Source organism: Eptatretus burgeri, chromosome 16 (assembly GCF_056783735.1).
Source record: "Eptatretus burgeri isolate ZD-2024b chromosome 16, Ebu_testis_v1, whole genome shotgun sequence".
Lineage (NCBI taxonomy): Eukaryota > Metazoa > Chordata > Myxini > Myxiniformes > Myxinidae > Eptatretus > Eptatretus burgeri.
The window spans coordinates 20,398,386-20,417,162 of NC_140976.1; the positions used below are offsets into that span (position 1 = coordinate 20,398,386).

Sequence of the window (18,777 nt, forward strand, 5' to 3'; positions counted from 1 at the left end):
TTGCTGGCAGACCTTGAGCACCCTGCAGAAATATTAGGGGGGAAAAGTGGGTGGGGGGGGGCAAGGCCGGAGAGGAGTCAGTGGAAGACAGAAACCACCGACCTGCCTGCGGTGAGAGAGTGAGAGACCCAAAGATTCAGTTTCATCGCGGGAGATACCAATGATCCTAAAAGCCTTGGTTTCCACAGCGTGAAGCCAAGCTCGGTTTGAGGCAAGAGCACCAGCCCAGAAGGGAGATCAGTACTCTATCAGGCTGCAGGTGAAATATTTTTGTGTGTTTAAGAGCTCAGGTGTGCCAAGGAAGGACTTTGCATGATGGAGGAAGCCTAGTCGGTGACTGGCTTTGGAGGCCAGCTTGGAAATGTGACTTTCCCAGCAAAGATCATGGCAGATAGTGAGGGCCAAAAGCTTGAGAGACAGAATACTATGAGTATAAAAATTTTTTTAAAGACAAATTGAAGGACAGGATTCAAAGGTTAAAAGATGTATAGGTGTAAAAGGAGTGATAGGAAAGAGAAATAGAAAAGGACAGGGTGTAGCAATCTGGGTAAAAGACAGCGTTACGGTTGTGGGGGTAGATGGAGGAATTTCATTGGAAAGTTGGGATTGAATGGAGTCGTTTGATCCGCGGACATGTAGGAGACATCTCGATGTCATTGAGTGGTGAAACTGTAATCTTAAGTGTTACCACACGGGGGGGGAGTGTCAAGCAATTACATAGGGATTAAGGATAAGTCCCCCCCCCCCCAGGATGTAATTGCCCCACTGTGACTTTTCCCTATGTTTTTGAATTACAAACCATGAAATAAGTGCATTTTTATAATAACCACAACAATAACAAGAGAGCCAGGCATGCCAAACAGACAGAGACTCCACCTTATCGGGTTTGGTGTGAGCAAGCCACACCCCGGAGGTGGGACGGTTGTTCGGTGTGACATCGAGAGAGATCAGGAGGAACGCACGAGTGCGGAGTGAGGGACGCATGCGGTAGAGAGCAAAGCAAGGAGATGGCCTGTAAGAACAGGGCTTTACAGTTGGCTTTCCTTCGACGCATGAAGAAGGCAGCACGATTCTCGTATTCGTGATGAGGCAAATTGGCTCACGTACTGAGCAAGACGCTAGCCATTGACTGTTTGGCTGAGCTGTGTAGTGTGTACGTTTCTGAGGAGGGAAGAAGAGTGTGCCTCGTGGCCTGATCACAGGGCCTCAGAAATCGTCTCGTCGTGTGGGCGACCGTTGTGAACAGACCGGGTTTAAGAGAGAAAAGGTCGGCAAATTTGCTCGTGAAATGAAGCAATCTCTGAGCCTTGGTGTTGAATACCAGTCACGAATCTCCTGACGTACATTTTCCCACTGCGAGAGAGCAGCTTTGCGCCATTTTGCATGCGTCTACACGTGCAGGACGAAGCGCCTCAATTGCAAGTTCCACAAAGACCATCTCTGGACCAAGCTTAGTGCCAGAAGAACGGAAGAATTTTCTTTTATTTATTTTCCCCTTGTCTGTATTTAAGACTGTGTGTGGAGGCGCCTCGACTTTAGGATTTATTTACTTCCCGTTATTATCATTACCTTTTGAAATACCCTTGTAAATGCTTTCATAGGGTGCCATGTGGGAGGTAAGAGGAGGAAGGAAGTACACATGAAGAATTCACAAGGAAAGTGGTTGGGGAAGAGTGTTGATGATGGGGGATTTTAATTTGCCAGGGATAGATTGGGTCCATGAACAGGGAAAGGTCAGTGAATACGAAGATTTTTGAGATCTCATCCACAAATGCTTTTTAAACAAGTTTGTACACTTGAAGGGCACTCGGTACAGCGCACACCTCCGCCAGGCTGATTGGCTTCCGTTTTGTATCCCACTGATAGGCCGCATCTGGATTCAGACCTGAACTAAAATGTAATTGTATTCTTCTCGTCACCCAACCAACTCATCTACCAAGTTTTGTCCGAATCCGTCAATAACTTTTTGAGATATTGTGCTACATGTAGTTTTTGGCCCTATTTCTCAATGGTGAAGAATCACTTGCAAAAATTCTCGGATCCAGATTCGGATCTTCACCAAAAGCTAATCAATTCTTCCTTGTTACATACCCAACATGCTCACCAAGTTTCGTCTGAATCCATCCATAACTTTTTGAGACATCCTGCTATATGTCGTTTTTGAACCTCTCTCCCAATGGTGTAAAATCACTTTAAAAGTTTTCAGATCCAGATCTGGATTTGGATTGTCACCAAAATCTAATCATTTCGCCCTCATCACATACCCAAGCCCTCCACCAAATTCAGTCCGAATTTGTTCACAACTTTTTGAGATATTTTGTTCACAAACAATCAGGATAACAGAGTAAGACTGTCAGATTTAAAAGAAAGCAAACTTTGAGGATAACAGGAGAGAGTTAGGTGCTACAGATTGGGACAACTAACAGGAGTGCAGCAATCAGCATCAGAGAAATGGAAAACCTTGAAGGAGTAAATGTTCAAGGTACAGAGTAAGTACATTCTAATGAGATGTAAAGCGAGAGGCAGAAATAGACCATGGTTGGAAGGAGCGCTATCAAGGATAATCAGGAAGCATTTATGAGGTAGGAAGCACTTTTGCAAGAGTATTGACAGAGGCGGCACAGTAGATAAGTGTGATTTTAACCCACATCTTTAACAGATAGTTGGAATCAGGACAGGTACCAGAGAATTAGAGAATAGCAAAGGTAACTGGTATGTAAAGAAAAGACCCAGAGAGGAAGTGGGAAACTATACCCCTGTTCGCTGAACTTCATTTGGAGGGGTTTGGGGGGGGGGGTTGAAGATGTGATAGATGATGGGGATCACATGGGACTTGGTATTCCAATGCAAATGGTGTGGCAAAGGAGATTGACCATGTCCTTGTTGATGGTTGCTGGAGGATGATCTAGAACTGCAGGGTCTACCGGAGTGCTCAGTTCCTCAATACTGACCACCGGCTTGTTGCATCAACTCTGAAGTTACACCTTAAATCCAGGAGAATGGTACCATCCCAGCCTAAGCTGGATGTTGGCAAGCTCAAGGATGACAGGGTAGCTGAGGAGTTTGCGAACAAGCTGAGTGGAGATTTGGGCGGTCTGGGTGCTTTTGGAGGTCCTGAAGAGTTGTGAGGCGCCTTCAAGACCACCGTCCTTGATGTTGTCGGTGGATGTCTTGGAACTCACCGCAGGGCAAAGAAGAATTTTGTCTCTCAAGGGACACTGGATACAATTGACCAGAGTCGCAGGGCCAGGCTGAATGGCAGAGCTGAGCTGTTCAGGGAGCTGAGGCATAAAACTGTAAGTGCGCTGAGGGTGGACAAGGAGGCCTATGTGCGAGGAATCTGTGAGGGGGTAGAGCATTACCTGTGGACAGGTGATTCTCGTCCTGCTTACAGGGGAATTCGCGCATTACGTTCATCCAAGCCCATCCCTCGGAGCACTGCAGTTAGAGCAGAGAGTGGTAGGCTCTTAACAGAGGAGTCCGAAGTGAAGGCCCGCTGGGCCGATTACTTTGAGCGGTTGTACCAGGCTGATCCCCCAGCTGTCGAGTTGGACATCAGGGGTGTTACAATCCCTGTTGCTGACCCTCCAATCAACTGTGGTCCACCTTCGCTTGTGGAATCACAGGCTGCGGTGAACCGGTTGAAATGGGGTAAAGCTCCAGGGATCTGTGGTATCCATGCTGAACTTCTCAAGGCTGGTGGAAATGCTGCACTCGTGTCGTTGCATGCAGTTTTGTGCTCTGCCTGGAACACAGGCATCATCCCAACTGACTGGAAGAGGAGCCTTGTTGTCCCTGTTCTGGAAAGGGAAAGGCAAGACTGCAACAACTACGGAGGGGCGACGCTGTGTAGGGATAGCTCTCAGTGCCGGGCAAGGTCTTTGCTCGGATAATTCTTGATAGGGTTCGCCACCATCTGCTTGAACACCAGCATCCAGAGCAGTCAGGCTTTACACCAAAGAGGTCAACGATTGACCGTATCCTTGCTCTTCAGGACCTCACCGAATGCAGATGAGAGTTTCGGCAGGGGCTGCTTGCAGCCTATGTTGATCTCTGTAAAACGTTCGATTCAGTGAATCGGGATGCCCTCTGGAGGATTCTAGGTCTTCGTGGGGTGCTACCAAAACTGATCGATCTGATGTCTGAACTCTACTCTGGTATGGAGAGTGCTGTGAGATGTGGTGGTACCATCTCTGACTTATTTCCAGTTGTTACTGGAGTTCGTCAGGGGTGTGTACTGGCAGCCACACTTTTCAGCACTTGTACGGACTGGATTCTAGGGAGGATGTCAGAGAGATTAAGCTACGGTGCATCGTTTGGGAATGTCAAGATCTCTGACCTTGATTTCTTAGATGATGCAGTCATCTTTGCAGAGACTTTAGATATCCTTTTGGGGGCCCTCGAGGTGCTGAATGAGGAGTCGGAGCTGCTGGGATTACGGGTTTCCTGGGTCAAAACTAAGATCCAGGCTTTCAATGACATCTTGGATGCTGCTGTCCTGTCTGTGCCTGTTTGTGGTGAGCATGTTGAGGTCGTGGAGAGATTCACTTACCTTGGCAGTGATATTCATGTCTCTGCTGACTGTGAGACAGAGGTCAATAGACTTCTGGGTCGGGTCTGGGGAGTCATGAATTCACTGGATCATGGGGTGTGGCGCTGCCGGTACCTCTGCAGAAGGACGAAAGTCCGAGTCTTCAGGTCCTTGGTGTTTCCAGTCTTGCTCTATGGATGCGAGACTTGGACTCTGACCAAGGATCTGAGATGGAGACTTAATTTCTTTGGTACCAGGTCTCTTCGGAGAATCCTTGGCTATCGCTGGTCGGACTTTGTGTCCAATGAGCGGTTGCTGAGAGAGACTCAAATGAGATTTGTTACCTGCATAGTCCGTGAGCGTCAGCTGCGGCTGTCTGGACATGTGGCTCGTTTTCCTAACACTAATCCTGCTCACCAGATTCTCCCAGCGAGGGAGTCTCCTGAGTGGAGGAGGCCAATGGGCCGACCACGTGCCTCATGGTTGCAGTAGGTTGATCGGCATCTCAAGGAGATGGGGATGGGCCTGGCATCTGCCTGGGGGATGGCCAGACGGAGGCCCCTGGAGTACCGGCGGAAAGTGGACGCAGCGACGTCTGCTCTGGCGCATGTTCCCATACCTGACCTGACCTGATCCCATGGGGGAACCACTTACGGAATTATGATCCGATGGTAAACCATTTAAATTAATTAATACCAATTCCAGGCAGTCAAGCGTGGATTTCCTCAAGCAACGTCATGTTGAAAAGATTTATTGGAGTTTTATGAAGCAGTTTCTGATTGGATGGATTAATTATTTCAAGACAGTCAGATAGTCCAAGAGCATGAGGTCAACAAGAGGCCCAACCCAGAAATAAATACAGTACTGTTGTATTAAGCCGACTTTTTCAGTCACGCTACATATTATTACGACAAACAACATACCCAGTCTCCAAGTTTCCTGAACGTGTGAAAATATTTTCTCATAAAATAAAATCAAAATTTGACACATCGACTTGATATTTCACAGTTCAGTGGAAACAGGGTATAAAGGTGTGTGAAAAAAGAAGTGTGAAAAGCAGGGTATACTCACATGTCCTATAGCATGTCGATCAGCCTCTTTACATGAAGGCAGTGGAGACTGTGGCAGCATCAGAGGAATTTGGAAACATTTTCATTCAATTTGGTCGCTTCCATGAAATATATATATATATATATATATATATATATATATATATATATATATATATATATATATATATATTTTTTTTTTTTCAAGCTTTGCCATCTGGAATTGAATTACTATCCCTTTAGGTCTCCTCTTCTACCATTTTACCTCTATTCCAGTCTGTCTGATCGTAGAGAGAAAAAAAAGAATTTTTTTTAAAAAAAAGACCCCTACTCCTCCCTGGGAGGTCGTCACAGCTGTTTGACTCGCATGCCTATTCTAGCTACGGGCAAGGCAGGGAATGGTGGGATCAAGCAGGAGGGTGGGGGTGGTCCCACAGAAAGAGCTGCAGAGACCAATCTACCTCTAAACACTGACATACATTTAACGACACGTGTGTAAACCGAGAAGACTTGATCTCATCTTATGGAAGGTGAAACAGCATGTAATCATCAATGGCGATTTAACCGCCTTTCATGCCGTCGTCGGTGGGGACCTGAGCAATACCAAAGAGTCGACCGACCGTTTGTAATGCAAATGTCTCTGTCACGCATGTCGCTCAATAATCCCGATTCAAATGAGGAAATAAGGAACCTTAAAAAAAATTATTTGTGAAACACCGCTCGCCAAATAAGTCCACATGCTGCGATGCTCAAGCAACAATTTTACGTACTGACTCAAATGTTCCTTCATGTCAAAGCAGACACATTTGAAAACTCTTTGCAACCTCAACAGGAAATAAATCTGTCCTCTGCACTTGAGAACAAAATGTTCTGAATCAAGGCCAGAACAGTTTAACATCTAAGAGATTCCAGTATGTTCATGTCAAAGTAACGACCGAGTCACAACAGCGAGAACTCTCGAGTTTGTATTTCATACAATTTGCCTGGGAGCTGCCAACGTTTCCTTGCCTCGAATTACATCTCGACACACCGACAGCAGTACCTTGAATAACCCACGACAAACTTCATGGGCCGCAAGATGTTCGACATATGTTACCAGGAATTCTTTGAGAGTGGACTCGTGTCCAAGAGACCTCAAGAATTCTGATGTGGGACGGTGATAATCTTCAACTAATAACAATACAATGGAGGTCTTCAAAAGGGACCATGAATGGGAAATCCAACCAACACACCATTTGATGGAAAATCGTCGATAAAAAGTAAGGCATGATCATTGTGAGAAAAAAATTCTGAAAAATCCTCTAGTTTTTTTTTTTTTTTAACTCTCCATTCTCAAGGAGTGCTTCGGTCGTTTTCAAGATTACTTCATAAAAGGGTGCAACAGCTTTCCAAGATGTGTCCAGAAATTACCATTCAACATTCAAACTGTAAAATATCTTACAAATAAAATTTAAAAGGAATGAAACAATGTGCTTTGCTGCATATGTCAAACACCACCACCATGTCCTTCACATAACCCCAGAGAAAACAAATCAAGAAGGGTTATGCCCGACGAACGTGGTGGCCACATAAAATGGAACGTCCTTCCCTATCCATCGATCATTGAAGTGTTCATCAAGGAAATCGCGCACTATCAGTCTATTGTGTATCAGTCTACTCCATTGTGAGGGAGCTTCGTCCTGTTGGTCAATGACCTATTAATGCAGGAGCTAACAGAGATTTGTACTACATCTCGAGTACAAAAGGTTTCAGAGATAAAGTCATTAGATGGTGGGGTGGGGACCTCCGAATGGGCATTCTTAAGTTTCCAATTGGTGCATTACGTAGGGGGCGCTACTTAAAGTAGCCGCCAAAATCCGTTTAAATTACATTTTGAGTACATGAATCAAACTGGTGACAAGAGTTTAATTGTGGCACTGTGGTTACCGATATATAATTCTTAAGTGACGGATTTGGTGCAAAACACATTTAAGAACGGTTCAAATATCAATTATGGTCAAATTCCTGTGAAGGAGGAAGTGAGACTGGTGTACTCAGGAACCAACATTTGCTACAGGTATTAAACTATTAGATAACTGCATGGAAGATGACGAATCACTTGTGGGCCTACACGACTCGTCATGTATATACCGCGGGCTTAGCACGCAAGGATGGGCTCATGCAGTGTGTTGGTGATACAGGTAGATCAGCTGTGCAGCATAGTCAGCGCTGTGATTCCCATTTCATCATTCTGAATGTAGTAGTTACAGATATTTTACAACTGAGAGGTGAGTTTTATCTAGAGTTAGAGTAGTTCAGATAACATATATCAGGGACCCTAAGCCAATAACTTATTGTGGCTTGTGGTTAAATCGACGAATTGTCCACGAGGAGGGGTTTAGTATATCCCATAATTCAGCCTACAATTCATGGATCCCTGGCCCATTCTTGACTGCATCGCGACGCACAGAGGTAACATTTGTTGAAGGTGACTGTTTTCACTTTCTTTATTATTATGTTCACTAATAATAATATAAATCTTTTCTACCAGTAATACAAGAAATTGTGTCAGCGAACAGCACTACTTATTAGTCTCCGCCACAGAGCTAGAGATGTCTCTCATCCCATTATCTATCATTTTAGAATCAACACCAGTATTGATAAACTCTGGTAATACTGGTATTGTGTCGTATGTAATCCCAACTTTTTGGGATTTTATAACATGTTTTTGAAGCACATTTTTGCTAGTTATAGCTTATGAAATCCATTTCATTTCAGGTCATAGGCCAGTGAAACAGATATGGAATCATCTGATCCTTCCAACAACGATGTTCCTGCATCCAGGCGTTGTATTCTCCACAATGCCGGCAAGCCCTCAGCGAAGACCCCACGTTGTGACGTTTTTCCATTCGATGAGAAGAACTGGAGTACTGTGCAGGCTGCAGCTGAGAAAAGGCGAGCAAAAGCCCAATTTCTGAAATCAGTGTACTATGACTTGGTCAGCTTGCTTCAGAACACGGATGAGAATGATGGGTATCATGTAGCCTGCTACCAGAAATTCACAGCTGTTACATCAACAACCTCAGCTCCTGGAGATAGACCATCTGACCTTAGTGAGAGGAGTTTGCCTCATTTGCATTCAAACGCAAGGGCAGATGACGAAGCTGAACCCTCGTCATCTGGAATACTTCCTGCAACTTGCCTTTTCTGCAATTCAAAGACGAAGAAGAAAAAAGGTGGAGCTATCGAACTGTTAGGTTCGTGTGAGACATTAGAGGCTGGACATAAAATTCAAGCGGCCGCTGAGCAACTTCAGGATGAAGCTATCCTTTCCAAGGTCATTGGTGTAGACCTGGTTGCAAAAGAAGCAAAGTATCATCACTCATGCAAGAGCGCATTCTTACTTGCAGCCAGTAGAAATTCTAATACTGATGACATTCCACAGAAAAAGACAGTTGTAATTAGACATATCCATGAATGTGTTGAAAAGTCTGTAATTATTGACAAACGTGCAGAACTGTTGACATCTGTTTATCAACGTTATTTGGACTTTTGTTGATCTGCTGATGAGTCCCCTATGCATAAGCAAAGTCTCATGCGAAACCTTCGAAATAAATTTGGGTCCAAACTCAAGATGCAGAGTCCAGCAGGTAAGAAGTAATTGGGCAGCATTCTGTACAACGCAGAAATCGCTGATGATTCCGTACGAGTGGCTTATGACTACGCAGAGTCCGAAGAACGACTCCGCAACCAAGCAGCACTTATTTTGCGAAAGCAGCTGTTAAATGCTCCCCATAAAGACGTACCAGAAAATCCAACACTAGATGATGTCAGAGACAGAGACACAATTGTACCCCAACCCGTGATGAACTTCTTCAAAGTTCTGTACACAGGCAACATATCTGACCAATGTGGAAAGCAGATAAAACGTCGAATTGATTCAACAAGTCAGGATGCATTGTTTGTTGTTCAAAGAGGCCGCGCAAAACCAGCAAAGCATGTCACTCTGGGCATGGCTATCAGATCTATCACTGGTAGCAAGAAACGTGTTCAAGTTCTGAATAGGTTTGGTCATTGTCTGAACTATTCTTGCTTGGAGGAACTCGAAACAGCTACCGCTGAAGCGATCCAAGAGAGAAAAGAAGCTTGCCCTGAGAACACATTGCCACGACTTCAGATGGGACTCGCGTTTGACAATTTTGATGAAATGACCCAAACGTTGTCGGGGAGCAACACACTTCATGATACGATGGGAATTCTGTATCAAAACTTGCCATGTGATAGTACCAGCATTCAACAGATTAATGAAACAAGAATGCCAGTTAGAAAGCCAATACCAGGGGCAAAGAAAGCTGTCCAGAAGAAGTCTCTCACTGATGCTGACACTCCTCTTGCTCCGTATTTCGGTGTACCCAAAATGACAGTCTTCAGCTACAAGACCACATCCGTATTTAACCTACCAGACGTGGCAATTAGGGCAACCGGGCGTAGTGGCGTGCGCCTGTAATCCGGCTACTCGGAGGCTTGGGTTGGAGGATCGCTTGAGGACGGGTGCTCTGCGCTGGGCCACGCTATGAGATTGTGTCGGGCAGCCCGGAATCGTTGCGAAACCCATTCCTTATCCCTGTGTCGTAAGAGGCGACCAGGGTTGCGTCAGGAAGGGCATCCGGCGTAAAACCTATGCCAAATCAGTATGCGGATCATAATGCATGATCCGCTGTGGCGACCCCTAACGGGAGCAGCCGAAAGGAGAACAACAACAACAACGTGGCAATTAGGGTAAGGCATCTTGACCTCATATGGATGATGTGCCACGCGTTTGAGACTGATGTTCATCCCATGTGGGTTGGCTTCAATGCCATCTTCTATAAGGATGAGCTACCAAAACAGGAAGTGAGATACATGCCAAACCTTAAGGAGCTCGAGGCTCTTCACCAGCTTGTTGGTAGTGCGAAAAACCCTTCAGACAACCCAGAAGTGTGCTGAAGAATGCAATCAAGATTTCAACACCCTACTTAGCAGTATTTCAGCTATATCAGGCAACGTATTCAAAATAATCCAGTAATACTGTCACAACTATGAAAGTGACAATGTTCTGCTATATTGGAAAACCAATATTCCTCAAGACTAAGTGCTCAGACATGTGGTAACTCCAGCATGCTGCCCCAGAGCCAGAGGGCTACTCGGTAAGAAATGACCTTTGTTTCACCTGCTTTGTATTGATCTTAATATCACGAAAACAGGTATTTGCATCTGACACCTTCTTAAATGGGTTTTGCACCAAAGTTATCACTGAAGAACTAGTAATCCTTTTATTATGAAGATCAAAAGAATATTTCCACAACGTTTCGTTGATGTACTTGAGATGCATTTTAAATGTGCTAAAAATAGCGCCCTCTTTAGGCCATTCTTAAATGTGTTTTGCACCACATCCGTCACTTAAGAATTACATATCGGTAATCACAGTGCTAAAATTAAACTATTGGCATCAGTTTGATTCATGTACTCAAAATGTGATTTAAACGTGACAGTGACAGTGGCACCCCCCCTCCCCTTTAGGCCGTTCTTAAATGGGTTTTGCACCAAATCCGACACTTAAGAATTACATATCGGTAATCACAGTGCCAAAATTAAACTCTTGGCACCAGTTTGATTCATGTACTCAAAATGTAATTTAAATGGATTTTGGCGGCTACTTTAAGCAGCGCCCCCTACGTATTATACACCACACCACACATCGACACTATTATACACCACACCACACATCGACACTATTATACACCACACCACACATCGACACTATTATACACCACACTAATAAATGAACATTCTTTGGGACTCGTAGGAGACATGAATTGCGAAGTAATTCTCACTCTTGTTATTACTATGTTTGATGGTTCATTTCCTGTTTCAATACAAATGCATCAATAATTTGCTTCTTTGGTTACTTCGACTTTGAAAGTTATCAAAGGTCTAAATTTCAAATAGTAATTCCCTTTACACAATATTTGATCTCCTCACCATATTTTGAAGAAGTTGTAGCATCTGCAATCACCTCTCTTCCTTGTTTTCTTGCGGAATCAGATTTGGTTGCTGCTGCATGATCCCTTGTTGTGCGCAATGTGCTTGAGAACGGAGATTCAGAGTAATCATTTCTTAGCTCTGGATCCTTTTCATGAAAAGACATTTCAGTCTCGTCATCTGCTTGGTTTGAGGTATTCAACATTTTTGAAGGTTGTCCCATTGCCGAAAACAATTGTTGACCATCACGTGAATCCTTCCCTATTGCAGCCATTTTGTACAACTTTCGCAGCGTGTCCTCGGCATCATTCTTCTTCTTTTCCACTTTTATTGCTGAAATGAGCTCCTCCACCACCGGTGTTGCCTGAATGCTTGGGGTTTTACTCTTTGAAATTGGAGGTTGAGTTTCAGATCGAATTGGTTCTTGATATCGCTTCTGCGGTACATAATTCAATGGTGTAGTTCCTTTGGGTTTTTTTGAAAATCTGTTTTCAAGTCCACCTTTTTCATCCTTTCCAGAAACTATCTCCTTTTCTTTCATCTGCACTGCACGAAGAAACAAGGAATCTGAAGCACCCGCCGAAGGATGTGGAACAATTCCTTTCTCCTTAGTAGGATCTTCTACCTTCACCGAAGTGGAATGAAGCTTCTTTTGCTCTGTCGCCAACTTATTTCCATAAGTTTTCTTCACTGGTTGTGATGATTGTCCCATTGCCAAAAAAAAAGGTTGACTGTCAGGTGAAACCTTCCCCATTGCAGCCATTTTGTACAAGTTTCGCAGCATGTCCTCCGCATCATTCTTCTTCTTTTCCACTTTGATTGCTGAAATGAGCTCCTCCACCACTGGAGTTGGCTGAATGCTTGGAGTTTCCCTCTTCGAAATTGTGGTTTGAGGTTTAGATCGAATTGGTTCTTGAGATCGTCGATGGGGAACATAATTTTGTGGCCTAACCTCATTCTGAAGGGTGGATTCATCAAATTTTGCTGAATTGTTAACTTTGTTTACTCTTTTTTGATCTTCATTGACATATCTGTCGATCTTATTCTTTTGTTTAGACTTGGAAAATAAATCTTTTGGTAGCTCAGGTATAGGAACTGGAATTGCAGTTTGATCTGCAATATGTTCGAGAATCTGTTGTATTGTTGGCAAATTTGGGTGTGCCTGATAACCAATTGTATCAGTCATTTTCTCTGGCTTTGATGATTGCACCATTGTTGAAAGCAATTGTTGACTGTCAGGTGAAACCTTCCCCACTGCAGCCATTTTGTACAAGTTTCGCAGCATGTCCTCCGCATCATTCTTCTTCTTTTCCACTTTGATTGCTGAAATGAGATCCTCCACCACAGGAGTTGGCTGAATACTTGGAGAATTACTTTTCGAAATTGCAGTTTGAGGTTTAGATCTAATTAGTTCTTGAGATCGTCTCTGAGGAACATCACTCAGTGGTGTAGTTTCTCTGGGTTTTTTAGAAAATCTGTTTTCAAATCCATCTTTTTCATCCTTTTCAGAAAGTACATCCTTTTCTTTCATCTGCATTGCACGAAGAAACAAGGACTGTGAAGCACCCGCCGATGGATGTGGAACAATTCCTTTCTCCTTAGTAGGATCTTCTACCTTCACCGAAGTAGCATGAAGCTTCTTTTGCTCTGTCGCCAACTTATTTCCATAAGTTTTCTCCACTGGTTGTGATGATTGTCCCATTGCCAAAAAAAAAGGTTGACTGTCAGGTGAAACCTTCCCCATTGCAGCCATTTTGTACAAGTTTCGCAGCATGTCCTCCGCATCATTCTTCTTCTTTTCCACTTTGATTGCTGAAATGAGCTCCTCCACCACTGGAGTTGGCTGAATGCTTGGAGTTTCCCTCTTCGAAATTGTGGTTTGAGGTTTAGATCGAATTGGTTCTTGAGATCGTCGATGGGGAACATAATTTTGTGGCCTAACCTCATTCTGAAGGTTGGGTTCATCAAATTTTGCTGAATTGTTAACTTTGTTTACTCTTTTTTGATCTTCATTGACATATCTGTCGATCTTATTCTTTTGTTTAGACTTGGAAAATAAATCTTTTGGTAGCTCAGGTATAGGAACTGGAATTGCAGTTTGATCTGCAATATGTTCGAGAATCTGTTGTATTGTTGGCAAATTTGGGTGTGCCTGATAACCAATTGTATCAGTCATTTTCTCTGGCTTTGATGATTGCACCATTGTTGAAAGCAATTGTTGACTGTCAGGTGAAACCTTCCCCACTGCAGACATTTTGTACAAGTTTCGCAGCATGTCCTCCGCATCATTCTTCTTCTTTTCCACTTTGATTGCTGAAATGAGATCCTCCACCACAGGAGTTGGCTGAATACTTGGATAATTACTTTTCGAAATTGCAGTTTGAGGTTTAGATCTAATTAGTTCTTGAGATCGTCTCTGAGGAACATCACTCAGTGGTGTAGTTTCTCTGGGTTTTTTAGAAAATCTGTTTTCAAATCCATCTTTTTCATCCTTTTCAGAAAGTACATCCTTTTCTTTCATCTGCATTGCACGAAGAAACAAGGACTGTGAAGCACCCGCCGATGGATGTGGAACAATTCCTTTCTCCTTAGTAGGATCTTCTACCTTCACCGAAGTGGAATGAAGCTTCTTTTGCTCTGTCGCCAACTTATTTCCATAAGTTTTCTTCACTGGTTGTGATGATTGTCCCATTGTCAAAAAAAAAGGTTGACTGTCAGGTGAAACCTTCCCCATTGCAGCCATTTTGTACATGTTTCGCAGCATGGCCTCGGCATCATTCTTCTTCTTTTCCACTTTGATTGCTGAAATGAGCTCCTCCACCACTGGAGTTGGCTGAATGCTTGGAGTTTCCCTCTTCGAAATTGTGGTTTGAGGTTTAGATCGAATTGGTTCTTGAGATCGTCGATGGGGAACCTCATTCTGAAGGTTGGGTTCATCAAATTTTGCTGAATTGTTAACTTTGTTTACTCTTTTTTGATCTTCATCGACATATCTGTCGATCTTATTCTTTTGTTTAGACTTGGAAAATAAATCTTTTGGTAGCTCAGGTATAGGAAATGGAATTGCAGTTTGATCTACATTATGTTCTAGAATCTGTTGTATTCTTGGCGACTTGGGGTGTGCCCAATAACCAATTGTGTCAGTCATTTTCTCTGGCTTTGATGATTGGCCCATTGATGAAAACAATTGTTGATGGTTCGGTGAAGCCTTCCCGACTGCAGCCATTTTGTACAAGTTTTTCAGCGTGTCCTCAGCATCATTCCTCTTCTTTACCACTTTGATTGCTGATATGAGATCCTCAACCACCGGAGTTGCCTGAATGCTTGGAGTTTCACTTTTCAAAATTGTGGTTTGAGGTTTAGATCTAATTGGTTCTTGAGATTGTCTCTGAGGTACATCACTCCATTGGTTTGATTTTGTAGACCTTTCATATTTTCCATCATCATGATGAGCAATTATTCTTTCTATTTCTGAAACTTTGGATTTAACTGACATTCCTTCTGTCCAAGTTGGTGGTTGGTTTTGGCTCATCATTGGATCGATGTCAATTTTATATGGGTCATTGAGACTGCCTTTTCTGACTTGTTGGCTATCAAATTTGTTGGCATCATTAAAAACATCATCTTGACTGTGAGAACGCTTGCTGTCCCATTTTATGGTCTTACTGATCTCCATTTGTTGAGACCTTTGCATTCCACTGTAAGGCAGGTGATGTTCTTGGTCTTTGAGAATGCTTTGTTGAGAATCCCAAAATGGTTTCTTCTGTTGCTCAAGGTTGGTCGAACTCATCATAGAGGGGTCCCTGCTCGAGATACTGTCTTTTTCCCTTTGAGTCCATTTATCCGTTTTTGGTTTATCCACAATTCCATGTCCGATTGGTTGCATCAGCAAAGCCGCATCTATACCAGCTAGGTCTTGATTAAAGGGTCCAGTGTTCATGTCACTTGCATTTTCCTTTTCTTTTAATGACATTGTACCAATGATATTTGCTTTTGGTTTGCTGTTTTGTTCATCTGAGAAATCAATCAACATAGAAACTTGTTCAGGTGTCTGAGGGTTGAGACTTGCCGAATGTACATCCATCAACTTTTCAGGTGATAATTTGTATTCAAGGTCAGATTTTGTCTGTTTCTGCACTTGTTCAGTTACATCTACTCTATTTATTCCAGGTGTCGCACTCCAAGTGGAAGCATCGTTGGATGGCTTTTCTGTAGAAATGTCCACCAATGGCTCGTGTTTTTTGCTGAAAACAAGATAATCTAAATCTTCATCAAGTGCCTTTCTTTGACCCTGATGAGATAGTTCTGACTTTTGATCAGTTGGACTCGGTGTAGTCCAGAATTCAGGATTATCCATGCTCAGTTTGGTCTTCAAGCCACTTACAGGTTTATGATCCTCAGATATGTTTGCTTTATTACCTTCCAGATATTCAACTGAACCTGGCAGTCCAATTGCTGCGGATGATGCACAATCCGGGGAACCTTTCATTCCTTCTCCCTGAAAGAAATTTTCATCCCAAGGCTTGGCTTCCCTTGAAGTAGGTGGTGCAGCAGTGGGATTTACTGTTCCAGCTTTTGTCACTCCACTCCTGTCCATTTCCCGGTTCAGCCTTCGAGGCTTTTCTGGGCCAGACATTGGATTGACAGCTAAAGAAGCAGATTGAGCATTCACAGGCAGTGACGACTTCTGCATTTCAATTTGTTTAGGCTGTAGTATTTCTTCACGACCTACCTTCGTGCCAGTACCCCAGTCAGATGCTGGAGAGGATATCTTTGATTTTGACAGCTCTGCTGTCTTATTCTCTTCCTTAATCTTTTCATCTGGTACTTGAAAGTCATTTAACCCTAAGATCCTGTTCAGTTGCCTGGTATCATCTTCTGAGGATTGTTGTGCCATTAGGGCAAGTGTATTTTTCATTTTTGTCACCTCACCTTGCTGTCTTGAGGAGTGTGCATAAGGCTCACTCTGATCAGCTGCCAATTGCTTCTTTGAATCAGTTAATGGCCGAGTCATTCCTGCAAGGTCCCTTTCTTTTGTGGGATCTGCTTTCTGCCATTCATTTTCTGCAAAAAGATATACATTAGATTTCTAAAACACTTGAAGGACAACCACATTTTATGCAATCTATGCATCATGCTTGGGTTCACACACACACACACACACACACACACACACACACACACACACACACACACACACACACACACACACACACACACACACACACACACACACACACACACACTTTCAAGTCACAACTCACCTTTCTCACTGCTTTCTTCATCACTTTGTCCTGTTCCTGACGAGATTCCTGCTGTCAGATCAGCTTCACCAAAAGGATTCTTTCGAGCCAGAGAAGGGTGTTCTGACTGAAATAACACATCAGCAAGAATGAAAACTTGTAAAAGAGTAAATACCAATATAAATAATTGAACAACCACTTAGAGACAATTAGAAATTCACAACGTGAAAGTTTTGCCTCAAATGATCTACTTTGAGTATCAACACCAATTAAGCTTGGCAAAAGGACAGGGTGCACAAAACATTAAGTTTTAAACGATGTACAAGAAGTACTATTGTAGAATTGTTTCCCATTAAGTTTTTTTGTTGTTGTTAAAGACCAATGAGGCCTTCATGACATTATTTCCAACGTACCTGCAAATTTGCTGTGTGATCTTTCATCAAGAGAACTGGCTCATCACGCCTTTGTCTGTCACAAACAGAATGGCCGGGTTTCTAAAGTTTCATATCTGGAGCATGTTATTTTTCTTTGTTTAAGGAGGTGAGAGAAACCAAGATGAAGACTAGAAATGTCCAAGTTATTGAATGAACCTTCAGAAGAAAATACCAGCAAAGCAGAGAATCTGGAAACACAGCCCAAAAGTAAATGTGGACAAGAATTGAGAGGCTTAAAAGTTCAACTGAACATATATTTCCCTGCCACAAGTAAAGGGAGTTTGTGGTACAAGATTGTTTGATGGTGAAAATAAAGTTTCATTTCATTACTTGCGTACTCAAACACCAGCTCAAGATTACTTGATGATTTAAAATATAAAAAATACAAATCATATAAATAACAAAATTACACAATTATAAAAAAATAAATATGATCACTGGACCTGTAGCTTATCTGGGTCCTGGCCTAATGTTGTAATCCAAATTTGGTAGCATTGTGACTGATGGGTCTGGATAGGAAGGCTTTTGAAGGAATTTACACGATTTTCCCAAAACATTTACCAAGTCCGCCATTTTGACACACTTCTGGTCATGTGATGGGCATGGCCTCCACAATTTAACATCAGAATTCTGTCCTAATGTTGTAACCCAAATTTGGTAGCATTCTGTCTGGTGCATCTTGAGAAGATTTTTGAAGGAATTTACGTGATTTTCCAAAAAATTGAATGTCAGCCATTTTGACACTTCCGGTCACATGATCAGCATGACCTCCGCAATTTGACATCCCTACCATCCATCCATCCATCGGGACCATACTCTGTGCAGAGTGTTGGCGCTGTATAAACAGTCTCCTTGGCTATAGGGCACAATCCTGGATGGGTCGCCACTCCGACACAGACATCCTTACCCTGGCCTAATATTGTCACTCAAATTTGGTAGCATTCTTACTGGTGGATCTGGAGAAGAAGATTTTTGAAGACATTTACTAAGTCAGCCATTTTGACCTACATAAAGTCATGTGACTGGAACGAACTTTGCAATCCCTGTTAACATTTTGGAGTGGAACGTTGCTGTCAAATTTCAGCCGGATCGGCCCAACGGTTTGGCCGGAGAAGTCGAAAAAGGAGATGGACGGACAGTGCACAATGACAATACCTTATGTGGAATTTAAATTCCAGATAAGCTCAAAAAAACAAACACTTCAAGGACAGATTGAACATAATTGTTAAAAGTTCTTTTTTTGGTGGGGGGGGGGGAGGTTATATTATCCCAGTGTTTTGTGTATTTTATTTTAACAGAGTCTAACACTAGAGGAGGAGCGCGTGCGTAGCTTTTCAAAAAAAAAAAAAGAGAAAAAAGAAAGCCTAATTAATCCCTGAAAGGCTCAGTTTCCTGGGTCAAAACCTCGGAGGGGTAGATGAAACATACATACAGCATACTTTGTGCTAACCCCCCCCCCCCCCAAATATATATGGACTTGTATAAAAGCCTGTCAAAATGTCAGGTTGGAATAATTTTAT

General features: G+C 42.9%; 1 protein-coding gene and 1 pseudogene across 1 annotated transcript in view; one reads left to right on the top strand and one right to left on the bottom strand.

Annotated features, from left to right (window-relative positions):
• Positions 1–18,777, bottom strand: part of LOC147010663 (uncharacterized) — a 77,729-nt gene that overhangs the window by 29,033 nt on the left and 29,919 nt on the right. The window contains exons 5-7 of the mRNA XM_085859838.1: positions 17,237–17,291; positions 16,845–16,950; positions 11,581–16,644 (exon numbers count right to left, since the gene is read on the bottom strand). Of these exons, the coding sequence (XP_085715964.1) occupies positions 11,581–16,644; positions 16,845–16,950; positions 17,237–17,291 (5,225 nt within the window). The remainder of the gene's footprint in view (positions 1–11,580; positions 16,645–16,844; positions 16,951–17,236; positions 17,292–18,777) is intronic.
• On the top strand, positions 8,009–10,545 carry LOC147010664 (uncharacterized; annotated as a pseudogene).